This window comes from Rhea americana, unplaced genomic scaffold (assembly GCF_003343005.1).
Source record: "Rhea americana isolate MKP2758 unplaced genomic scaffold, rheAme1 scaffold_33, whole genome shotgun sequence".
In the NCBI taxonomy this organism is placed as follows: Eukaryota; Metazoa; Chordata; class Aves; order Rheiformes; family Rheidae; genus Rhea; species Rhea americana.
In genome coordinates, this window is record NW_028186457.1 from 6,112,720 (window position 1) to 6,139,428 (window position 26,709).

Here is a 26,709-nt window from a genome sequence, read left to right on the forward strand (position 1 = left end):
CAAACATAGGGGTTTCCCAGCTGACAGCTGGAGAAGGATAGGGTGGATTCTTTCACACATCTCTGATAATAAAAGCTTCACAATTGGAACTTAGTTAACAGTTCTGCTATTTCGCCAACAGGAACAAAATCCAGCTTACGCTCTCAGAAAGTACTGGCTCCATACCGGTGAAAGAACATAGTACCAGCATGATCTTCTTTAATGAATGAAATAATAGAAATTTTGCTGAGGTCACCATGTCTATGCAATCAAGATTCATATAATGCCCCTTTGGAGTTGAACTTCTCCTAAAATCTGTTTTTTTTTCTCCTATTCAATCAACATACCATTTTTGGTTTGTTTAGGAAAATAATGTTCTTGGGTATGCAGTGGTCTGTTACTCACATGTCAAAAGAACAAGGAAGAGCAGCACGTAGGCAGATAACAAAAACCAGAAGGTTGTAATTCCAGGCTTTACTCTTACAGTAATCATCATTCTACCTTTTAATAAATTATCAAATATAACTCTGCTTGAAGAAGGAAAGGAAAATATCATAGATAGGAATCTTGTTGTGAGCCACTTGTATCAGAGAGTAGCAATTCATATGAGTTGTTCTAATCAAGCTAATGGGGGAAAAAGCCACAAATAACATGTCTCCCAGTATAACAGGTTCCTAAGTTATTTTATCTACTTCTAATTCTTGGAATGATTTTTCTTGTGTAAGAATAAGATAAAGAAGATCAGTATGTGATGTTGGTGTTATTATTTATTGTTGTATGTTAATATTATCACTAACAAATACAACAGGAAGGCTGCTTTTTTGAGCAGAATTAATACTGAGCGTTGAGAAGCGGCCCTGCAAGGTCTTCTGCTTTTGAGTGGCACTGCAGGATGGAAAACATAGTCTAAAATGAATTATAGGAAGCAACTGAGAACTGCTTAAAAAGAGAAAGAGGTTGTCAAATGGAAAAGGTTTTTTCCATCTCACTGCATTATTTGCAAGTAATGCTCCTTCATCAATCACTTTGAGCATGATGAAAACATGGCTCTTTATAAAGTACATCCTGTGTTTAACATATGCAACAATATGCTGCTGTTTAGGATGCGAAGTGATGTAACCAAAGGAGAAGTGTAAATTGAACGTAACTACCCGTCTTAGAAAGTCTTCTAGAAAACATCACCTTAACTCCTGCCTTCATAAAAGTTTCAGGGATTTTTAGTAACCATGAAGACCAATGTTTTATTTATATTTCTTATGGTTAGAGAGCTAAGGTCTTGAGATTGCCTGCAATAAATATAAATATTTATTAACATGACCACTACTATGTATTTTACCTTGTAAGCTACCACAGAAACAATAGCTACCTGCGTACACATTTAATTGCAAACTCTTCATGGAGATGAGGTACCCTACACTCTCTTTGGAAGGTCTCTTTTTTTCCCTTTTTTATTTTTTAAAATCTGAACTCAGAACTATTCATCTGAAACACGCCTGTTTACTCTTTATATACGAGAGATTATAACACTATGATTTACTGCTTCTCCTGCTCTTTTCCCCATGACATACTGAAGTAGGCAGAAAAGTCATTACCTAATCTTCTTGCAAGTCCAAAGTCAATGAGTTTGATACTTGTACCGGTCTTGTTGACGCACATAATATTTTCTGGCTTCAAATCCAAATGGACAATACCCTGCTTATGGATGTACTGAACTCCTTCTGAAATCTGCCTCATGTATTTAATGCACTCTCTCTCTGTCAGTTCAAAGTCTTCATCAATGATTCGTTCAAAGAGTTCTCCTCCAGAAACACTAGGACAGACAGAAAAAAAAAAAGAGGACTTCTGTAGCATTTTCATTTTGGGAGTAATCAAGCTATTTCCTTTATACAAATACAGATAGTTCAACCTTTCAATAGCACTTCAGGACACAATCTATGTGCTGCAACGGCATTACAAGGATCACTCTGTTAGGAAAAATCACCTCTTGTTGTGTGTGGTATAAGTCAATAGATTTTTTTCTTTCTGAAATATTTCCGCAGGTCAGTACTGCGGAACACTCACACTAGTATCCCAGACAGTGGGCACACAGACAGTTTTACATGCCACCTTTAGCATTTAGCCACCTGCTAAAGTTGAGAGAGGAGAGGCTGAGAATGATAGAGAATGGCTGGAGAAGGAAGAATTCAAATGATACAGTTAATGCAAAGCTCGAAGGGTAAATTACTGACCCAAGAGACTCAAAGGAAATTGCCTCCTTAGCTTTAACAGGACAAGGATTTAAACTACAACTTTTTTGGTGCTGGTATTTTTAACTGAACCATCATCACACTGCTTGTAGGTTAATTCCAATTTTACGCTTATTTATGCTATGAAATAATTGCTCTTTCCAGGGTAGAATTTCCTGGATCAAATTCCTTCGAGAACTAAAGCGAGACATTTTTAATCTAGATACAATAAAACAAAAAGTAAATTGTGATTAGTCTTTTTCTGAATTCTGAGTAATCACTTAACTGGTTCATCTGCTCATGTCCAAAGATGGCAAATACTTTTCTGTATGTATGGGTCATTCACCCACCGCATAAGGGTGCAAATGGTGAAAAGCAGCTTTGCTTTTAGAAATCTGTTCTTAAATGAAACGCTACATACTCTTTATGTGGCTTAATATTTGGCAGCRTTCCTGCTGATTGCCAAACGTAATTGCACATTTCACTTACAGAAGGAAAACACGCAACTGAAAACTGGCTTTGCAATGTTTGCAAGTTGTCAGATATATGGTAATATCCCTCATGTATTAAACTGAAACATCTGGAGTTCTGGATGCATTTGTAGCTTTGACTATAAGGTTTCAGAAAATAGATAATCAGAAATGCTACTGCATTTTTCTATTAACAAGGAACCAATAAGAATAGCATAGGCTTGACAGACTCAGAGGTTACACTGCATTATAGCATGTACAAAACATAAAACAAAACATTACGACTACAGCTGTTGGGTAAACAGCTCTGAAAATTCTGCTATCAAGAATTTTGTTACTTCAGTAAGACACCAGCATGCAGGTGTTTATGAAATTATCTGTATGCAGAATGTTTGCAGCTGGAGCATGCTGCAATTCTAAAGTATCTCCATTCTAATACTAAAGACCATGGGTTGCTTTTTGACTGTTTAACCCAGATAATGGCAACTCATTTTTAATCCTAAAGTATTGGGCTTTTTTTTTTTTTTAGATCCCTAAATCCCAGAAACCATACTATTGTCTCCTGTACAACTTTTTGGCCTATCTTTGAGTAATGTATCTGCATGTAAGACTTTTTTTTTTCCCATTTAACCTAAGACAGGTAGACATTCTGGTAACATCATTAGATTAAACTGTAAATGTGTTTATAGAACACTTTTTTTAGAGCCAAATTGGGTTTCATTTTTCCCAGGTCAGGATGCTGAACTGAACCAATGCTGTTCAGGTACTGCACACATATGCAGGAAAGAGTCTTCACGCAATCACAACTGCATCAGAATCTAAATGCCTGATCAGGTCAATGAGATTCTTTTCTGGATTCTTCTCTTTTCAGTCTCCTCTAGATGAGGAGACTTAAAGTCACTTAACTCCCAATGCTGAATGCCATTCTCAACATGCTAATATTTTTCAGATGTTCCTTTTTTCACTGAGATATCTATTGTGGAATTGGTGCATTCCTGAATTGAAAAGGAGATTACTGAGATCTGTTCCTTACTTCCAGCAAATGGCACGTGGAAGGTGTTTTCAGGGGAGGACATGTCAAATTATTTAAATCAATGTCAAATTATTAATCACTATAGTGTTTGATTTAAAATGAATGATMAAAAACTCTAATAAATATCACTTCTCTTAAAAAAAAAATGTTATAAGTATGAAATCAAACCACATAAAATAGTGTCATAGCATAAATACCAAAATGGGAGAGGAATTATTGGGCAAAGATCAAAAGGATATAAGAAAGATGTGGGAATAAAATTACAATGACAATTCAGGGTATCAGGAACGAAAATCCAAAAGTGTTCCTCAGCAACAGCTCAAATCTGGGTGCAGAGGGAGCTGCTAARCTCCAGCTATTGCTAAAATCTGGTGTAAAAGGAAACTGATGGCAGGTGAGCTTGAGATATTCAAAGTCCACATATTTACACTGTGATGGGAATAAGAAAGAACAGCTTGGATACTAAGAATTTTGAAAAACATGTCTCACAACTTCTTTGATATGCACGGAAATACTAGCTTTAAACCTAAAGCAGAAATAATTGCTCAGTGGCTCTCTAATGATCCAAGTGTGGTTGCGCAGTGGGCCTATGTTAGCCAGGTGACAGTGGGGCTGTGACAGTGCAGAAATGATCAAGTCATTTGGCAGGAAACGTGTTATGCCAGCGCTTGAGTGCCCAAATCTGCTGCAGCGCAGGGACAGACTGTTGCCTCCTGCTTGCAGAACCCCTCCTCCTATGGCTCTCCACACTATGGAAATTTCAGTATGTGGATCTCAAAGCCAGAAATTGTAGCCACCCCAACCTAAAATCACGTTTTGATTAGACTGAGAACTATTTTAAATTTGATTGTTTTTTTATATATATTTTTAAAGTAAAAAGCCTTTGCTGGAGGTGGGAAATTAATGCAGTGTAAAGCCATATGCTATTCAAAACTCTTTATACATTTCCTTGTTTTCCATTAGGTCTGCCAGCTCCCAATTCCAAGCTAAGTAGGGTTCCCTTCTTTTACTGTCATCAACTTGCGCAAATTTAAATCTAAATATAAAAGCATCGTCTTGCACACAAGTGCCGAGATTGCATAACAAGGGTTCAGTCTCTGAAACGTACCCATGCAACAGCAGCTTTCCCACAGCCCAGAAAATGGCAAGCAAGCAGAGCAGAGGTGCAGCCTCTTTTCCTTCTAACAATCTCTACCTTGTTCAACGCTTCTAGGTAGCAAAAAAGCTGCTTCTCCTTCTTGCAGCAGACAGTACATGAAGCAAATGTGACAGAAGCACAATGACAGATGTAACTTTTGGGGAAAGACATCGCACAGATCAAGATTTAGTTTTCTTTCCAGCTGTTGCTGCCACAAGTATGGGATTTGCACTAAGCCAGGTGCATTACGGATGATGCAGACATCACCTTTGGTCATGCACGTCATTGCTTTTGAAGTCTGACCATCGCTTTCCAACCCACACTGTGCAGATTCTTTTCTTGAAATGAATACTGGTGCATGAACGTGTTCTCAACCTCCTCTTTTCCGAAAGTAAAAAATATCTACCATCTGCAAATACAAACATACCTCAGCCGTAGCCCTGTGAGATGTTTTACACTACTGCTCTTGCAGTGCTTTTCTGCTCTTTCCCATAGCGGAATGGAATAAGTACCACAAAGCAAAAAGATTTTGGGAGGGTGAAGATAATTTTGCCATGGAAGTCAGCAACACCTAAGACAGCAATATAGGCTGTCTTCAGATTCAGCTTTGCTGAATTGTTCTTGCGATGAAGAGCGCAATGACTTTCAGAAAAAGGAGGAAATAACCCCTTCTGCAGCTGTTACTCCTTGACTATCATGGAGAACAAGGGACATTAACATTAGAGGCAGRACAAGTCATGTTTAATTAGCTTTTTTGGAAACAAAACCCCATCTTTCTACATCTACTGATCTTGATTTAGAACACTGGACGAACAATTTAGATGAACATGTTCATCTATGGAGGTTTTTAGACAGCACTCTCCTATTATAAACAATATTCTGCAATCAGAGTATTTATAGTCTCTCATAAGAAAAACACATCAGAATAATCCCTTAAGGTCTCTTAAAACCTAAAAATTGGAGATTGCACTTGACGAAAACTAAACTGCTCCCAATACCTCTTGGTTAAATTTGCCTGGGTGACTTTTTCATGGAAACTCAACTTCTGTTAGAATGTAGTTTGAGATTTGCACTCTTAAGCTTATCTTCTTCTTCCATGATCAGTTTGACACCAGCATTCAATTCTCCATGAAAGACAACTGACCAGAGTTTAAGTGAAATATGATACAAGTGTCTTCTATACGTTTTTAGAAATGCCTGGAGAAAAAATACATTATCTCCTCCTAACAACAAGCCCAAACTGCAGCTAACTTTTTTTCTTTCCCCTTCCCAATTTAGCATTAGAAGAGAGCTGCAGAAAGCCACCACTCATACTCAACCGAAAAGGAAACAAACTAGACAGTAAGGAATGAAATGCTTCTTTTCTGATTTTAAAGAGATACACCACAGACTCACGCACTTTAAAGAACTTGTGTTGAATAACTGGAAAAAACTTACGAGGTGTGAAACACCAGCCAGGCCCTRCAAACCCTGCAGCTTTTGATGGTCACATATGTCCAGGTAAGTTGCTATTTTTGTATTAACAATTATTTTCAACATTATTAGCTTTGCTACTGTGAGCTTCTTTATACTTACATTTCCAAGACCATAACAATGTTGGCTTTTTCTTCAAAGGCATCTACACATTGGACAAGTTTTGGATGATGCAGACAATTCATGATGCTGATTTCTTCCCTTATGTTCTCTTTTTCCTTAGCAGAATATGCTTTGAAAAATTTTCCTGCCCAAACTTTTCCAGTCTTCTTTTCAACAAGCCTAAAGACTTGTCCAAATTTCCCCCTGAAAATATATAACTATTTCCGTAAAATGTTTTCGCAATGTATGGTTCACCATGAATAACAACAACATTTTACTAAACATTCCAGTGCAACCACTCCAGTCAGAAATAAAAACATCATCGTAACAAGTACTGATTTTGTGCAGAATAATCTACAAAATCAACAGAACTGTGTTGGGCTGCACCTGCAACTGAGCTGCAGTTGAAGAGCTGCCCCAAAACCTTCACTCGCAATTTGATTATGTTGGTAGATAGCAAAGAGAGTAGAAAACAGCACCGTATTTGTATGCTGATATTACAAGCTGAAAAACTCATACTCGTTAAGTATAGACATCCATACACATACATGATTAATATCACACTGCAGCCCATAGACTCCTAGATTGTCCCTTTACTTTCTAATAAACAGTATTTCAATTAGCATCTTCTGTACAAGAGGGTTCAAAAAGCGAGACTCCTGCAGGGCCTCAAAGCTGCATCCTGCAAGCTTCTCCATTAGCCGCACACCTCTGAAGGGGAGCTGGACAGGAAACACCTCACATACAAGATGTAGGTGACATGAGAATCCCAGCACCAGAGGCTTCAGTGCTGTTGCTTCAATTTGCTGAATACCCCCAATTCCACCTCTGTGACACATTTATCAGGTAGAAGGACGGGAAGTGGCAGATTTGTTGTGAGAAGCACGCAGGATTCCCTGCGTTCAATGCCACCAGGAGCACAAACTGCTCCACGAATATCCTGGCACGCAACTCTCATAACCACGAGCTTGAGTCCTGAGAAACAGCCAGGTTAGTCACTGACCTTCACTGAGCAACACTGTTAATGCGGTTGGGATTATAACCACTGTCAACACAGATTCTAGCCTGCAGGCAGGATAATCTTGTTATCACTAATGGATATAATGGAAATGCAAGTGCACAGCGTGTACCTCTTTTTTCAGCTAGCTTTTACAACACACAACAATGAACAAATCCTCTAGCTTTATTCATTTGTGGGCTTCACTTCCTTGCCAGAAATGAATGTAATGCCTATTTAAAAATACCAATTAACAGGAATAAAGGATCTTAATGGAGTGGAGGCCAACATACATTAGAACCTACTTTTACTGCAACAGAGGAGCCCAGCTGAAATACTAGGAGTGCAAGACGCTGTCAAGGAATGAATACACTTGATCTTTTTAATTGACTGCTAGCCCTCAAGAACAGTCTGTCTTCGAAAGCACGCTRTTGTACTTACGATCCCAGTCTTTCTTCAATATTGTAGACATCTGAAACTTTTTGTTCAGTATTGATAGCAACTGTCCGGTATTCGATCTCTGTTTCTTTCCCTTCTATAAATGAGAATTAAGAACTGTGATTAAAACTTCCATGCAGCATGAATTAAGGATGCAGCTTTGCAKCTGTCATGATTAAAACATGAACTTCCTACCATCATCAGATAGCTCCACTTCATCTTTAAGTTCTACAAAGAAAAAAAAGGCATAATTAATTCATTATATAGCATACAGTATAAAAGAGCCAAATTACTCATAGTAGTATGGGTGACYGGTAGATCCTAATGGCTAAGCAGAAAAAAGCAGTCAGGGAGTTTGTGCATTAGCTTCRTAATCAAAATCTACTCACCACTTCTACATCTCTATTAACTAYATAATCAAAATCTGGTCACTACTTCTTAATAAATCAAGTTCAGGTGTTCTGCAGTGCTCAGCTATTTCACCTGTGTATTAAAAACATAGGCATACAGAATCTCTTCTAATAAATTGCTTTCAGAATGCCTTAATGAAATGGAAAATAAATTAAAAATATTAAAATCAGTAACTACACTACTGGTACAATGACAAATCTTTTTCTGGCTTTTCTATACATTTTGGGGACTGAAAAAACAAAACTAAAGGAAACTCGTACATGAAAAGATGCCTTGCAAAGCATCTAGACACGTTTTTGAGACTTGAGAAGATTGGAAAATCCGGAAACCATGCACCTTCCTGAGCATGGCTGAACTCTGAAATCACTGAGGTCCAAATGGAGCCTCAGCTCTGCAGGTGTACTGAAAGGCAGKCAGAGATGTTAGCAAACCCAGTAACACAAGGCAGTGTGAAAGCTGCCCTGAGCGTCTTGCTAAAAATTTTCAAGTGCAAGAACAGTCAGTGACACAGGTTTGTGTCTTGTTCTCTGTGTTGCCTGCAGGTATGGGGAAAATGGGTTGTAGCTGCAGTGTTGTTTATATTACCTATACTGCTTGGACTTGTTGCTAAGACCTGCGGTTATGACCAGTAATTTGAGAAACTGTAAAGGTGGTTTCAGGGAACTGAACAACTCTCCCATCAACTGCTGAAGCAGCACTTTGCCACTGTGGAGTGCAATCCCAGCCAAATGATTTATCCCCACTGTGCCAACAGATTTRTATTATGATACACTAATGCGACACTCCAGACACTGTTAGGTGCTTTACATACACCTGCTCTACAGAATTACATGCAGCAGACGATAAAAAACAACAGAAAGAAAGGATGAAAGAGGAGCTGACAGCTAGTCTGACATGTGGGCATTTTGATATAACTGACCAGCTTCATCCCCCACCTTGTTCTACCAGGCAGCACATGATGCTGCATTCTGGTAGCAACTCAGTGAAGTAGTTACAATGTGTTACTAAAGCCTATAGCTCTTTTTGCTTTTGGCAACACTTGCATGCCCCAGCACAGACTAGCTGGTTTGCCGTCAGCTGATGTACTAGGATGGGAGGGAGGAAAGGGAGCCCTCCCCACTGGGTGGTAGCTGTCCTCACATCTTCCCCATCTAGAAACCACACTTGCACAGAGCACATCACATTTTCCTCCCCTTTTAAGGGCTGCATTAGGGAGCTGATCCCAGCCACGCTGCCAAGTAGTTATGCCTGCCAAATGGCTATTAGACAGACCAAGAAGTCGGTTCCCCATTCTGCAGCGGCACTACATTGAAGATACAAGCTAGAAACCTTTTGGTCTACCAATGAAAGCCTAAATTAGATAAATGAAACATCTGAGCTTGGTAAGCTCTGAGTAGCTGTGCTAAAATCTTTCTCAGAAGTGAGTCAATGGTACTAGATTTTCCTCAAACATGGCAATGTCTGCTTTAATCCTCTGTGACACATGGCCCTATTTCAGCAGCTGTTTTCTCTGAATCTACAGTGAAAAGTTTCCCATGCCTTTTTTCACTAGGATTTGATTGAGATTGCTGATGTCTACTAGCCACCTTAGTATAAAAATCAGTAATCACTCTTTCTGGCAGTAATGAAAATCCTTAGTTACTCAGCTACGTGTTTACACAGATGACAGTTTGAAGTCCTGACTTTCAGAGGTGCTGAACGCATGCATTTTCCACTGGCTTTAATGAGAACACTAGCTATGCTCTYCACACTTGAAAATCAGACTTTAAATGACTTGCCCTTTGTCCACACTAGCTTCAATATCAAGAATAGAAATCAAGAAGCACTAGCGGTCTGAGAACTGCTAAGACAAGCACCCTCCTGTAAACAGAAGGAATTTTCTTTTCACCCACAGCAATTTTGTTGTTATTTTCTGTCTATGTCACAATGATTCATACACTCTCTAGTCTTTCGGCATTAAAGTCTATGTAAGTAAACGCTTAGTTTTAAAAAGAAAGATAATTTGTTTGCTTTGGTCCAGTACTATTAATGTCAGCTCTGGGAAAAGCAAATGTAGGGAAAAGCCCAGTCCCAACTCCAGAAGGTGTCCCTCCTGCAACTAAAGAAAGAGGGCATTCAAACACAGGGAATTTTATTACGAAGAGCCAGCACTGCCTAGCTTACTTCCAATTTTACTGCTACTCTTAAAGCTATTTTCCTCCTTTTGAAGAGAAGCTGTATCTTGATTTGATTTAATTTTCAAATCTGTAGAACAGAGGAGAGCAATTTCTCAGAATACATCCAATTTAGCATTTGAAGAAGAATATGATGTCCTTCTGTTTGGAAATATCTGTTGAGTGATTTTACATAGCTGTGTGGTGCTGCAGCACTTTGCTGGTGCTTACAATTAAAACTCCAAAGCCCTGCATACACAGATAGGGATGGAGAGATGCCACGCCAAAGACAAGTCCCAGAAGATAAGAAATATGGCAAAATGCATCATTCTTGTTCCCTCTATTGTGGGGCTTTTCAGTGTAGCATGACTACTGAAATGATCCTTATATTGTTGGTAGATATGGGTGTGCACATTCAATATATATTTTTTTAAAACAATATTGATATTTTTGTGTGGATTAAAAACTTTTGTACCAATTTCAGAATAACTTCYGAAATGCTCCAGCTCTTCCTATTAGGCCCTTGATAAAATCTTAAGCAAAAAGTAAGAGATGAGAGACACTGAAAAATACATTTACAAGCATGTGCAACTGAATAAAAATATTCCACTTACTTAGCTCAAAAATCCYCCAGAAGTATTTTTAATGTCCATATAATACTGCAAAATCAACACACACTATGAGATACAAGTCTGAAATGCACCAGATCAGATGTATTGGGGCAACACGACTGAGGTTTTTCTTTTGGTGCTCTCCCATGCTCGGATTTGAAAGATGGGAACTATTTCTAGGAAAGAGAGGCTAATTCAGCTTCCACTTACAGATTCAGCGCTTGGCTACCAGCAAGCGCAGAGGTTGGGGTAGCAGTTTTGACTTGTTTTTCCATGATGTGTCCAGTATAAACTGTAATGAATGCACCAGTATATTTCAGGTAAGCCACTAAACATCAAATGAAAGGTCTGAATGTCACTTAGGTGTGAAAGGTTTCATCTCCCACTACTTCTGCACTGAACTACGGAAGTTTGTCAGCAAGTATGCAGACAGCAGGACAAATTATTGGTTCTTTCTCAGAACTGGGTTTCGGATCCAGAAGCCAGGTTCCCACAATAGCTGCATGCAAAACATATATGCACAGACACCCAAATGAAGCTTGTGATGGGACATCAGCACACTTAGAGCCAGCATAAGCATTCTTGCACACAGGCACATGTGAAAGAGTGTGTACAGCTGCCTGGCCTCACTGGGGAAGTATGAGGAGATGGTGTAACGCAATTCGGGTATTCTTTTCATTTAAAAACTAACCTTCTTGTTTCTCTCCAACTTTTACCAGCTCGGATTCTTGACTGGGCTCACTGATGCCATACACATTAGCAGCTCGCACCCGGAATTTGTACTCCCTGTCAGTCTGCAGGTCCTGCACACTGAAAGATGTGCTGCGGCAGGTAGTGAGGTCTGTCCATTTGTTATCCACTGAGTTCCAGATCTCCACGGTGTAGGACTGCACAGCACTTCCGCCGTCGTAAGAGGAACCGTACCACGAAAGAGTGAGGGATGAACTCCGTATGTCTGATGCGCAGGGTGTTCCAGCAGGTGGGTCTGGTTTATCTGCAAAGATGCATATGTAAAACACATTAGATGAAATAGTGAGAGTATGAGGTAAAACTGTCGTTAGGATGTGAGTGGCTCTAGCTAACAGCTCAGTTCCCTCTATCGCATTGCTCTGCCTCAGAGGGTTGTACTCAAGATGAAGGAACAACCACGGCACAGGTACTGATTCCACAAGGGACTCCGTATGGGCTGTTCGGTACCCCGGGCGCCCTGCTTAGCCCTGCTGAAGCCTATGCCCTTCACAGCTATCATTATAGGAACTATTGAGACTACAGTCACAGCTGTGTCTGCAAGTACTGGAATCAACTCTCACAAAGTAGCTCAAACCTCTCCTTGGTTAACCTCTTTAGTGGCTCACTGCTGTCAGAGTCACCATGGCTGTGACTCTCTCAGTCCAGCTCCTCTCTGCTGCTGCCATGCTCCAAGGACACTGCTCACCTTTTGCAACCTCAAAATGAGCCATTAATCCAAGTGTAGCTAGGTATCAGGGACACCAAAACCATTTTGTTGGCACAGACACACAGATCTTCAACAGCGACAATTTTGCCTGTCAACAATTTAGTGAACTTCTTTGACTGTGTGCAATTTTTTAAAATACAGTACATTTTTTGGTTAAAAGAATTCAACTTAGAACTTTCATTTAAATATCGAGAATCTATCTCATATGGATTTYGGAAATTATTAAGGAGGTGGAACATATAGAAATTTTAAAAATTTTGAACTGCTATTCCCCATGTAGGGGCTTGCTCCTAAAATCTGTATTTGCATGGACAGAATCAGCATAGCCAGAAACTGGTATGCAAATGAGCAACCAGCTATGCAAACCTCCACACAATTAAAAAAACATGTAGCTATATGGCTTTCTCAAAACTATTCTGAACCATTAAACTAAGAGTTATTGCAATAAATATTCTCCTAAGATAGAAAAATGCTGACTTTTTAAATTATTTACTTAAAAAAAAAAATATGGAAGATAAGCACTTCCAAAGACTTTAAAGGGATCAAAGTACCTTCCCTGGGAATAATCCTCTCAGAAGTAGTCTAGCAGAACCTACAAAATAATGATGATAATATTGATCTGGATGAACCAGTGACCAAAGGTTGAATGTGAAGTCAAAGAATGGGATAAGGTGATAGAAGATGAAAAGAAAAAATAGAGTAGGTATGAGATGATACAAACAGTGGTTACAGATCAGTAAAAACCATAGCAATAACTAATATGTCAAGGTAAAAGCACAGTCACATACAGCATGCAGAACAAGACAAAAACATCAGTTTCTATCACTGTACCAATGGGCAATTGATACAATTAATTAATTTGATAACTTCAAATAATTTGGCAAAAAAATTTTCATCAGTCTTTTCTGTTCTTTGCCTGAAATGGCAACCATCTTGCTGAGATTTCCAAGCACATCCTATATACTCATGCTCAAAATAACAAAGAGGAACAGATAGGATAGAAATAAGAAAATGGGGTTTTTATACAAGTATTCAACCATTAGGTAACCTAAGTGGGTTTCTAAGAAGGAGTTTAAGGTATCAAACAAGGTATAATAAAACCTTGCCTGCATTTGTTTTTCTAGTGCTCCATTGCTAAATTGCACAGAGAGTCCTACAAATAGCTTTGAGAGGTTTAAGTATGACAAACTGTTTCTAGCCAAATGAGCAGAACAGCAAAATCCCACGTAGCTGTGAGAATCGAACACCCAATCATAAGGACACAGAAAACYGTAAATGCTGCACAAAATCCCAGACGCATTCTCTGAACCTCACCTGTTCCTGGCTTRGAAAATGTGGCTGGTGGCAAAACTCAACAAACTAAGATGAAAAGAAAACTATGCTACATGCATGTCCGGTTTTGCTGATAAAAGCTGCTGAAAAATATCTGTGTGTTGTTAAAGGACATTATCATCATTTCCTTAGAAAGGCAGAGCTGCCAAACCAACCAAAAATACATCCATTTGCTCAGTGATAAAAAATTTCCAATTACTTGAGGAAAACTGTTGTTACCTTTGACTAAAGCCTTACTGTGGTATTACGTTAGTTATCCCTGCATATTCAAATTATCATTGCTAGGAAAATCTCTGAGCAGACAGAAATGGCCACTGTTTGCCCCAGGCATACCATTATGCTTGGACAGAGGGATGCCTCCTCTGACTGCTGTGATTTTACTTACACAGCAGGAAAATGGGATAGTCTAACCCAGTCAGGGCACTGAAATATTCAGATCAGTTCGCTACCTGGAACAGGCCAGTCCTCTTTCTACAGACTGTAAGCCGTTTTGTTCTGTTGACCAACAGCTTCTCTGAAAAATCTTTTATGCAATTCTTTTTAACACAATTGTCACTAAAAATCCACCTCCCCTCAAACTGAAAGGTATGAAAGGTCTCTAACTTTCAAATACAAGGAAAGAGATGGAGAGGGAGGAACAGAGATGGGCGCCAAGGATTTTTCAGCTGCTTTCAGCATGAGAATGCCCAGGCAGAAGAAAAAGAGCCATTCACATCTAGATTATCTTTTTTAATTTTGGCAATACTTAAAATACCATTCCACTAGGAGTCATCATTATACAGTGCCCCTCTAGTTAAACACAAATATCAGAGACCAGATGTCCTCAACCTCTGGAATGGCTTACTGCCCTGCTTAGTTGTCACATTTCACTGGCCTCACTCTCTAGCAAAATAAAAGGGACTCCAACAAACAGGAATTTACAGTTTACATATTGTGAACTGGATCACAGAGGGGTTAAATGATTTGCCCGAGATTAGAAAGAAAGAATGTGGCAAAAATGAGAACTGAATCTCAATCGTCTGGTACTTAAATGGCAGCATCGCTCCTCCCTGCACAGGCACTGCCTCAGCCTCCTTGAAGCTGAAGGAAGTGCGAACTCAATGCTGCCCTCATTCGCGGGGCCAGCGCCACCAAGCCGTCCTGCACCGGGCACCAGGGAGCTGGCACCACACATGGGGATCAGATGGTTTCAGTTACAATCCTAAGAGCAGGGATAACCAACTTCCGTTCACTACAAATCATCAGCCAGGGAGACCTCGGGGGAAGCCCTAGTGCCTCTGTCCTCTTCAAGTATTACTCAGAAGAATAATTCCGAGCTGTGCGCCTTGTTTTCCTCTTATATGCCCACTGTTGTATTATGTCAGGGTGCAGATGTAAGAACTCGGACAAGCAGCAGCTGATGCATCCTAAATCCAAGCAGAACAGAGCAGTTGCTGATAGCAAAAGGAAAAATGCTTTGAAGAAAAAGCTGAGCCAGTAGTCTATCACCCTCCAAAGGTATTTGTTCGGGTTTTTCAAAGTGGCCCAGATTCTCCAGCTCCTGCCATACATAGCTAAATGTGGACAGTTAAGTAATACGTGCTTTTTGCTTTTTTTTTTTAATAGTTAGCTTGCTGTAATTATAAGTCCTTCTTTCAAAGGGAAGACTAGCCTACAGAGAGCTGTATGTTTGACAGCTTTTGACTAGATCACTATAGAATCATAGAATTGATAAGGCTGGAAGGGACCTCTGGAGATCATCTAGTCCAGCCCTCAAGCAAGTAGCCCACACGGGGATCGAACCCATGACCTTGGCATTATCAGCACCATGCTCTAACCAACTGAGCTAAACCTAACCCCAATACTCAGTTTTACACTGAAGGAGGAAAAAATCCATCTATTTCTTCCAGTCTGCACAGAGCATAGCAGCCTGCTTCCCAGGCAGGATGTGAATATGCAGTCTTTCCTTGCTGATTTTCAACACATTTCTGTTTTCAAATTATGCACGGGCATGATTTCATCAGTTGCCTAGGCCACAGTTATAGTGACCTCTCTTTCCATGACTCACCTAGATAGCTGGAATCCATTTCCATAGCTTACAAAAGCAAGGCTCAAGCACGTGAGCAAGAGGGAGAAAACATTCACAGCCAAAGGGACTTCAGCTGTAAAGAAAATGCTATATGGCTTAGTTTAATATCTGCCAGTCTTGGGAATGCTTCCACTTTTCTAATAAATTTTGCCCAGAAGTAAAAGAAGAGAACGTGGAACCCTGGCTGGACTCTCTTGAGCCAGAAAGATACACATTTTTGTCTACCATGTACCGCTGCTTGCAGATCTACTTAAGATATACTGGGTAGTAGCTGCTATGGAAGACTATAAACAAGAAAGACAGCCTAATCTTTGCACTTTCTTAATATGACAGATGKATATATCTCTCCAAATTGCACTCTACCATGCTTAAAAAATTATTTGATATCAGACTGGATGATATTCTATAGCTCTGCACATTCAGAGAATTTGCAGATGGACTTTGTGTGCATCTGTTCTGTTTCTCAACAGTCTATTCCACGGGGATTTAAAAGGTTACCCTGTATTCATCTGTCTGTATTGAGAGCTAGGATATTTTGCCAAACTGCATTCCCTTCTGGAATATGAAATCTCTATCAGCATAATTAACAGCTTCCAACAAAAATATCCAGTGGGTTGAGAAAGGGTGCAGAAGTCAAGCACAATTCTCTATTTTGTCCTTCCATTTTACTTTTTAATATACCATTAGTATCCTTCAGCTAGCTATCTTCAATCTTGCATTTGCATGTCATGTGCAGTGCTTTACGTACCCAAACATACATCACATTTAGGCTTATATTTTGAGGACAATTACATCAGCTCTGTTGGACTACAGTTTGGCACTTCCTGTTCTGGACCAAGCCATAACCACAATCCAAAATGGGAACTAGAAGGAAGGGATTGTATCCAAAAAATATGCTGCTCCTTTTGAACATTTGCATATCAGTGTATCTCCAGAGGAAGCAATTAATTTAAAATATAGAGCTCTAACTTCAGCTTCACTATCTTATGCAACAACAACAAAAAAACACATGTGCACATTCTCCACAACTACATGTCTTAGCTAGATGAAAGTAGGGGTACTCCAGCCTTGACTATGTTATCAGAGCATACATACAATGCCCAAATCAAGAGATACCTAAGCTTTATGACAATCTAGATTATCACAATCAAATTGGCTGCACCCACGCAGTCTCTGTTGAACTTGGTCAGCATCCTACAAAGTCCACTGTCCCCTGTAGCAGCCAGTACCTATACCTCTTTTACCACGATGCATGATTATCTTATTTGCCTAATACGATAACCGCAAAGGCTAACAAGACTGTTGGTGGCTGGCTGCAAGCACAGAGCTCCCTAGGCAATCCCTTTAGGAATACCAGCAGGGCTGCCTCTGAGCTGGCTCCAAAGGCTGCAGGTAGGGAAGATGGACAAGCAGGTAACTGCCTGCCCTGGGCACTGCTCTACACAGCGGCGCAGAGACTGCCTAAAGTCAGTGAGACGGGGAAAGAGCAACAGCAACTCTTCCGACATGCCCTGAGTAGGTGAACAAGAGGCGAGTGGGGTGAGCAGGAGGGCTCTTCTCCCTTCGTGCGCCAGCAAACTAGGCACAGATTAAAAACCAAATGCTCCCCAACACATAGATTATCCCTTCCCCAGAGCAAGGAGGAGCAGGCAAGGTGGTCTGATACTAATTTATTCTCTGTGGCATGTGCTCCTTAGGGCAGACAGTAAAGTCACAAGCTAACCCCACTGAAGCGTATGAGCCACATTTAAAACCATACTGGGACTGAAATGCACACTTCCTATTTACTCCCAAACTGGATTCAGATGCTCTTCTTCCTCAGATAAATTCTCAAGAGATATTTTGGTAAACAAGTTTCAATATGCAGCGTGGAGTAACCTTTGATTAATCTGCATTTGTACACTCTGCACACTGGGAAGCACAACACATAATCATGCTCGGCCTTTATATCATTATTATTTATGAGACAAGTCTGACTTGAGCCCCTTCCTTTCTTTTCAGTGGTGTTTAACTCAAAATCCCTCCCAATAAGGAAAGGGGCTTTCTTTTCTTCTGCAGGGGTGGCAAACCCACCGCTCATACTGGACACCCACAAAACATGAAATTGTGCTACCCACATCTCACTGGCTGCTCAAAACAGCTCAGTCTGCAGAGCGTGCAGAACACAAGCCCCGTTCCAGGAGACCGAAAAAGGCAGTGTTCTCCTTATCCAGCTCAGAGCGCAGGGAAATGGAAATTGCCCAGCTACTCGATGTGGCAGCCAGACTGAGCCGAGGCGAGGAGGTAGGGCTTGCTGCACATTAAGAGCTTGCAGGGCCCCAGCAGTCTCTTAAGCAGCAACTCTGTTGCAGCAGAAAGCCTCTGAAAACAGGGAACAATATGACCACAGCTTCTGCAAAAGGAAGGTTTTTGCTCTTTTCCAGAGACAGCACTGAAGCAACATCTCTGAAGTGGTTTTCTTTATCTGTTCTCAAAGTTGACTTGGTTTCTTTCTAAATCTAGTTATCATATTACTGTATAATACTATTATTAGCTATTGTGAGATTTGTCCGCCAGATGAAGAACAGACAGAAAGAAACAATTTAATTCCATTCCACAGGCTGTTTAGCCAGAGAAGGTATTTAATACGCAGCTAAAGCCAGTTGAACACTATCCATGCCGACAGCACTGGCAAAGGCTTCATTTGAAACTCATCAGCAGGAGAAAAGCGAAACCATAAAAGGTCATAACTGAACTCTACATTATTGCTGACAGGGCTTAGGGTCATGGCAAACCTCTCTGCTTTGCTTGGAAAACTATGCCCTGCAGCTTTTTTTCCAAGGCAGAGAAGTGCTGTAAGTAAAGGTACTAACACCCTTTAACTGCCTTCTGCACGTTAATGCACCACAGGTTTAGCGTAACATTAAACTGGGAACAACCACCTGTGCTCTCCCACAGAAAAACACAAGAGAAGATGAAAGGAAAAGAAGTTTTCCCCTGACGAAGCAGCCTCCCCAGCGGGAGCCGAGCGCCGTGTGGACGAGGCTGGGTAACTCATGGGAGCTCCCCAGCCCGAGCTTGGGCACAGCTCGTATTGCAGCCCAGCCCGACAGCACATACTGCCGGCTTGCTCTAGCCTCCTCTCTGCGTAACCCTGCACGACAGTGCCAGGCTCAAATGCTGGACCCCTCCTCACCCTTTTCCACAATTCTGACTTAAAACTACATTATTTAAAAACTGCACTTCTGAGATCTGCAGAAAAAGCAGCTCACAGACACTGAAGACCGTAGCAGTATTTTGTATCATGGTCCCAACTTTGCCAATGGGGTAACTGGGGCATAAAGAGTAAAACGATCTCACCCAAGGACAGACAGGAGGATGGAGCTGGGAACGAAACCAGAGCTCACCACTCCCACACATATGCCCTCATCACAAGAACATCTCCTCCTGCCACAGGCCTAATGGAACAAACAAATATACAATGCATTCTCAGGAGCCCTTCTTCTAAACCATCTGTTCTCGTGTCTAAGTCAGCAAGCTATTCGGATTACTCATGCTACGCGTTAGGAATCTGGTTCGATAACTGATTGAATTAGAGCTCTGATACCTGTCCACTGAAAGGAAGAATAAATTTTAGGGCTTGCTCCAGTAAGACTGTAAGCAGACGCCAAGTCTCCACCAGGGTAAGCGTGGGTCTTAGGAAGACCCCGCTCACGTGCAGAACAGCAACCACTTACCTTTGTAACTAAAGAAATTCCTAGCATTCAATAGCAGCTAAAATACAGCAAGCTTATTGTCAAAAATACTGTGATGATGTTTCCTTTTCTTCATCAGAAGAAAGGTGATGATGAATATCAAGAAAAACAACGAAGAGTTGTTGCAGAGAGTTCTGCAATTTCTCCTCACAGAAATGACGCAAACGAGATGGTCCTTCAGAGACTAATTCTGCATTAGGATACTGGCACTAATGTTAGGCAACCTAAGCTGTTTTTCCCTCTTTCTACAAAAAATGTTGTTTTGATATGGCTGCAGAGTCTAGTCACCAAGCAGTAGAGAGGAAGATGGCAGTGGAGACTGTAACACCATACAACAACAACAACAACACAAAACGTCCCTTTCTGAACCATCAGTCTAGTTGCTCTTTAACCGGAAAGCTGGTGACAAAAATCCTTCAGCGATCTAGAGGAATTTAAAAGGCTAAAGGTTAGAGGCCAAGTCTGCCCACATATTCTTAGGAAATTCACAGCATTCTCAGCCCTCGCTATAAACAGGGAATCACATGTCTGCTGTCAGATACAATCTGATGCTTCTCAGAAGAAGATGAAGGATGTTTCAGGAGTGTTCATGTTAATGCTTCAGTGCTGTAGTGCTGTCTGTAGAAACACCTCTGGCTGTGCTGCTTCGCTGTCACAAATGTCTGCACATGCTTTTGCAGACAGAGGCTGCCAGTTTCTGCTCCCTATGGATCCATTCAGTCTGAGCTGCCTGCACTGTGCCAGAAGTCTTAGGGACTCATAGAAAATGTTGGAAGTGCCACTGTTAAATGTTACATTTCCTTACAGTAGAGCTTAAGGGCAAAGAACTWATGTTAGTATAGCATGCATATATGTCACTTGTTGAACTCAATGCTTCTATATAGGCAATTATTAATCCTACCACTATATGCAATGACTATTGGAGTTAGTGCATGATCAGATTTTATTCTAAAGCTAAACTTGGAATACCGGATTATACTACTTGTATGTCTGTGTGCAACATGCTTATATGTAAGTATACTTAAGTACKTGGTTTATCACTGTTCAGCAATGTATGGGAAGGACTCAGAGCACACAGTWTGTGCACAACTGTTCAGGGTAATAGAAACATGGTAACAACTATCTTTAGGTCTCTCTTGAAGTATAACAACATTGCTCTTATTCTTCAGCATTTATCTATCTTAGAGCCATATTTTGTTTTCATACAATACCACACTAGAACCAATACTAACCTGAAGGACAAAACAAGGTTGATCAAAATCAGCCTCCACATAGGTAGTATATATTTTCCTACTTCTGTGTTAAAAAAGGTAAAAGCCATCACTGATACCCAACATACTCAGCAAACACTGAGCTTCAAAATTTCCTTCTATCTGGGCATGGAAGCACTAAGCAGGATGCTCAAAATCATGAAGGAAGCTTGCGGCAGAGCCACAGAACAGACCACAACTTCTCAAAGGCCAAATTCTCCTTCTTAAGTACTCTTGTTCTTTGGACTCTGTCTTATAGCCACCCTTAGCCAGCAACATGACAAAGTTCCTTTTTCATTAGAGGGTACAGACCGAGGTATTCCTGTCACATAGCTAAAGATGTTCAGAAGCAATTTGATTATTTACCCATATGCATCCAAAAAATGGCAAGAAAGGAATGAGTATTCCTTGCTATCACTGCGGAGTGAGGACTCTACCTTTCCTACATCAGCCCTATCTTACACTCAGCTCATTGCTAGCTCATTTAATAGAGCTTTGGCAACAAAAAGCCATTTTAATCTGACACAGTGTCTGCTGTTAATCATTAGCTTTGTCCCACAACAGGCTGGCTTGGATTTGGAGCAGAAATACGTTGCAAAATCTCTATAGAGAGATCATGCAGCTAATGAAATTGCTTATTTGAGAGAGCTAATCTTTAAATAACAATAGAGAAGAACTGCACATAGACATTTTGGAAGCAGCCTACCCTTTGAGAGATGAGACTGCTTAACTTGGATGTCACACTTCTATTGCAGGTCTCTCAGTATTATTAGCTTATATAGGCCCAAAATTACACAACAAATCAATATTAAGCTCTAGACTCGATGCTTATGGCTTACTCCTGTGTACTCATCACCACACCACACTGCCCAACCTCAATTAACAGGAATCTCTTCTAATTTGACTAGGTACTGCGCAGCTGGTGCGTGGACTGCAAGCAGATCACACTGGAGCCTAGGTTTAATAGAAGTTTTATTAATTTATAAATTTACTCATTAAAATCATAAAGAAAAAAAATCCTTAGACTACTTCAAAGCTGGGCTTCTTTCAGCAGCAGCTTTTCCCATGGCCAAAACTGAATCAAGCAATGTTATTCAAACTCCTTAAATGGCAGAATCCCTACTTGGTTCAATTAAGCTCGCAGTTGAAGTGTTGAATATGACTGTTGAGTATGACAGTTTGAGCAGTTTGATTTAAGACTTTAGGAGAAAATTCATTAAAGGAATGAAAGGGAGGAATTTGTCTTCCCCCCTCCTTCCCCAACCCCCTCCACCCCCCCAAAATCATTCAAATATCCAGCTATAGTTTATTGCCTAAGACTCAGGCCTTAAATCAGGAGGTCATTAGACCTCCTATTCAGCCAGGATGTCAGACCAGGTTTTTCAGATGTTTATTCAGTCTGGACTTGAATACCTCCAAGGATGGAGATGGCACAACCTCTCTGGGCAGTGTGTTCCCTGTCATGTGCTACAGTCCAACTTTAATTTGGGAAACACGTATTGGAGCCTTTCACATGAGACACTTGCACATAAGCATGATGACTTTCCAACCTTTTTATTAAACAATAATAAAATCCTGTTTTATTTCCTTATCTATTTCGTTTTCTATTTTAACAAAAGTCATTGATTTGTTAAACCTGAAACCAGACAAGCCTGTTTGCTAGCTTTTTGAGAAATATAGCTCTAGGTCAGCTCAGACACACTCCTTCCGGAGAGCAGATGCTCTGTATTTATAGTTTCTCTCAACACCTTCAAGAGTCAATTATGTACTGTGGTCAGGCAGCAGTGTGTTTTGAGTACACAGTATATAYGTGGGTGTGCCTTTTAGTCAGTAACCTTAGGGGGAGGCAGCTCACACAAAGGTTAGAGCCTTATTATATACAGCTGAGGCAAACAAGGCCGATGTGTAGCAGCARGGCTTTCTCCATAAACCCTTGTTATGAATAGGAGTCAGGACAGGGAGGGCGAGTTCTTTCCTAGTACTTTGGACGGACCAGAAAGAGTAGACAGATGAGAACTTACTCCTAAGGATGAGGTTTAGCAGACTAAAAGCTCTCTGGTTCTGCATGCTTAGAGAAGCACAAGCCTCCCTATTCTGACTGCAGCAGGCTTCGGAGAAAGACAGCACCTTCCTATTTTTCATGAACAGTTAATACCAGTAAAGGTGCAAACAGGATGAAGCATTTTATCTCAGCAGTGAGATTCCAACCCACTCCCTAGAAGGAAGATACTTTTGCCCCCTTCACTCACATTTGAGGGTAACTAGATGGAAGGATTTGGCTGTAAAATGCATAYGTAGCAAATGAGGAATCTTGAGGCTTTGTCATGCCTTTGGCAGTGCTGACATCAGTGAGATGTTTCACTGAAGAGCTTGGCAATTTTACAAAAGGGAATTTATTCTTTTTAGTTGGAATCAGATAGTTTTTCATCAGCCAAAAGCATGGCAAACTCCAGCACATTTTAAGGATTCTTCACCCAAGTCTCCCAAAAGCAACTTTGGGAATCCCACTGTTCTCTGGCACATTTCTTACTCGTGGAAGAGCGAAGAAGGAGGCTGAGATGTAGCTTTATAAGGTTATAGAATTCAGAGACTTTCAAACCAATTAACTCCATAGAATATAAAGCAGCGASTTGCATAATAATGAGCTGAGGTTCACATAGTGACAAAATCATAAGATATGTCATCCTGGTTCAGCTAAAAAATCCATCTTGCCCAATAACCTGCTACAGTCTGCAGCAGTTGCCTAGGAAAGCATAAGAGGGGACATAAAGAACGGTTGCTCTTCTGGCATGCCTCTAGCTGCTAACCAGCTGCGTAGCCAAAAGCTGTAGCCACATCGGTGTATTTAATGGTTAGTGGAGGATCAATCTTTCATGGTGCTCATTTTTAGCCTAGCTATATTTCTGACCTGCACAAGCTACTGTTGAAGGAGTAGAACAATTTATTTATGCGTTATATGAAAAATACTTACTCTATTCTTGCCTTCTCTGCTCTGTTGCTGGAATTTATATTTGTACTCATTCATTCAGTTTCCTTTTAATTGCAACAAATGCCAAAAATAAGGCAAAAGAAATTCATTTAAATAATCAAGAATCATATGCAACCTTTACTGGATATTCTACACTGAAGTGTGATACTAGTTATCAAACTTCTTACGCTATTCGGTGGATCACTAGAATGAATTTCCAGCCCAGCTAGAGTCAACRGGAATTTTGCCATTGATTTCACTGGAGTCAGATTTTCATCTTTGGCCTTACACTCACGTTTCTTTACTTGCTCAGTAGCCCACACATGTGTTAGGACAGCAGAGCCAATGCAGTTACAACTGAGTGATCAGGATGCAGCCTCGTTATGTCAAATAGAGTTTGTCCAAATGCCTGGGCAAACTCTGCCCTCCCCTGCCACAGGTGTTAAGACCCCGCTGCAAGCTGCAGGAAACAGAGACCCACACTGTCCAATACAACTAGTGACACACGTTAGAAGGAACCAGAAGAGTATTTTGACTAAATCTCTCTCTCTGCTTGTAGAACCTTCCTGGATTTTCCAGGAAACCATTTGCTATTTATCCTCACGAAGATGGGTTCATTAGCCCTTTCAGAGCTAGATGTTACAGCCCTACATTTTGTCTAAAATTAAGCCAGTTTATTTATATCTAGGCTGCAGTTGTACCTGCAAATATATTGCAACTGTTTACTGGTCTGCAGCTATCTGTAGCTGTCCACATCTTATTTCAACAAACTTGACAGCCTGATGGCGTCATTTGATAAAACTGTTTGGAACWAATGCTCCGACGTTTCAAACACATGATTCTTCCAGTTTCCATCTATATTACAGAATACATGCACATATATATAATAGCCCGTATATAAAGGACAACATATTCCAAACAGACTGCCTCTATCCACCAGTTTATGTCACTATAAAACAGTAGACACTAGTAGGAATTTCAGCCAAACAGAGAAAACCTCCCACCCAAAAATAACAAGATATTTTCAAATTTACAGTCTAATACAGACCACTTGAGTCCTTCTCAAACTAACAGCCTAATAAAATTTGGATTATCTAGTTAAAATTACAGTCTAGCAAACATCAGGAAACTACAAATGTTAAATGTGAGAAGGATGACTACAGTGGTACCTAAAAAAAATAAGAAATGTAAGCTACCTTTTCTCTTTACTGTTTTTTTTTTCTAAATCTGGGTTATTTCTTACCTCTATCTGAAATTAATGATTTTTGAAAATGAAACTAAATGCATCATAAACTGCTGCAACACAGCCTAGCCCTACTGAAGTTGCTTATTGTGCTTATATCATGTCAATATCCTGTCAGGTATTTTTTTTAAAGGTCTATGGTCTTTTTCAATCTTATCTTATCTGATGATTTTATTTAAGTTTTTGCATAGCATCATATAGATTAGAACATCAATGTAAAGTGATTTCTAAAGAATGAGTATATATCTARAGCATTGTTTGAACTCACCAACAACTGTAAGATTGACCTGTGCTTGTCTGCTGCCAAGTTTGTTTTCTACAACTAGAGTGTAACATCCACAGTGTTCTTGCTTTGTTGATGATATTGTTAGCTTGCTGCTGTTCTCAGCATTCTCAATTTTGATATATTCATTTTCTTCAATCTGCCAAATTCAATAGAAAAAAAAATTAAATATCTTAAGGAAAAAAATTCCTTACCTCTGTTTGAAAAAGCTGACATTACAACAAAAGTTAACACTGTTAAGCATCATCTAGAGATAACTCTATCACAGCAGTGATATGTGTAGCTCATAAAGAGTGAAATCAACACAAAACATACAGAAACACAGCAGAATGTTATAATGACTCCATTCCTGCAGTGGAAACAAGGAACATTGGAATTGGTAGGCCTCCACTAAGGAAGGGGAGTTTTACTTTCTGCCTCTTGACAGCTAGAAGTGAAACCTGGCAAAAGAGCAAAGTCTTGTCTTACTTATCCTAGAGAGAGCAGAGTGGAACTAGGGTTTARTTGTAAATATCCTCATTTATTTGTCACTGGTTTCAGAGACCCTCTATGCAGATCATTCATAGCTGTGACTTTTACCATCTTGTCTTAACCAGCGCTCTCAGGGCAAGAGTTTCCTGCTTTTGAACAACTGAAGACATTCTGCCTGAAATGGAATTGTAATAGTACATGGTGCAGAGAGGCTTACGAAGAGCAGATGAAGCCTTCCTAATTTATTCTTATTTTCTAGAGAGCCAAAAATATTTTTTAATTTACAGACAAAAAAATATATACTGTTTTACTCCTGGAATTTTAAATTCCTGTGAAACATTTATTTTGAAATCACTGACATTCCAAAATGAATCACACTGTCTAGCAGGAAAGAACAAACTATCCTAATTTAATGTGCACAGATATCCCCAGCATCTCTCCTTTTGGTTAAATTTTCTGAAATAACCAAAAATCAAAATCTCAGCTGAATTCCATAGGCATATTATGAACTATTTTTAATTGAAATAAAGCTATTATAGCATGGCCAGGGATACTTGGGATTTTAATCAGTAKTAATTTGAGACATGAAAGATTATTTCAAAGCCCCGCGATGCTACTCTGCAATTACAGAAGTAGTACACGGTGTTCTTATGAAACAGACAACATAATGTCAATGCCCTTCTTCCTCCCACCACTTCCTTCTTAGATAAGGGACTCTTCCAGCTCGTTCCCAGAATTTCATTAAAAATGAAGGCTATTTAGTTTGGCTTATCTTGTCTCATATATTCAGAGGATAAGAAATTACAAGGCTAGGAGCAAGACTTGCCCCTCCTTTCTCCTCAACTGACCCAGAATGCATGCACTGCTATAGCCC

General features: G+C 40.1%; 1 protein-coding gene across 2 annotated transcripts in view; it reads right to left on the bottom strand.

The window, feature by feature from the left end:
- Window positions 1-26,709, bottom strand: part of MYLK (myosin light chain kinase) — a 216,959-nt gene that overhangs the window by 18,424 nt on the left and 171,826 nt on the right. For both annotated transcript variants that reach the window (XM_085311026.1, XM_085311027.1), the window contains 6 exons: window positions 25,350-25,503; window positions 11,722-12,024; window positions 8,051-8,083; window positions 7,859-7,952; window positions 6,421-6,624; window positions 1,572-1,789 (listed from right to left, as the gene is read on the bottom strand). In XM_085311026.1, coding sequence (XP_085167152.1) covers window positions 1,572-1,789; window positions 6,421-6,624; window positions 7,859-7,952; window positions 8,051-8,083; window positions 11,722-12,024; window positions 25,350-25,503 — 1,006 coding nt within the window. The remainder of the gene's footprint in view (window positions 1-1,571; window positions 1,790-6,420; window positions 6,625-7,858; window positions 7,953-8,050; window positions 8,084-11,721; window positions 12,025-25,349; window positions 25,504-26,709) is intronic.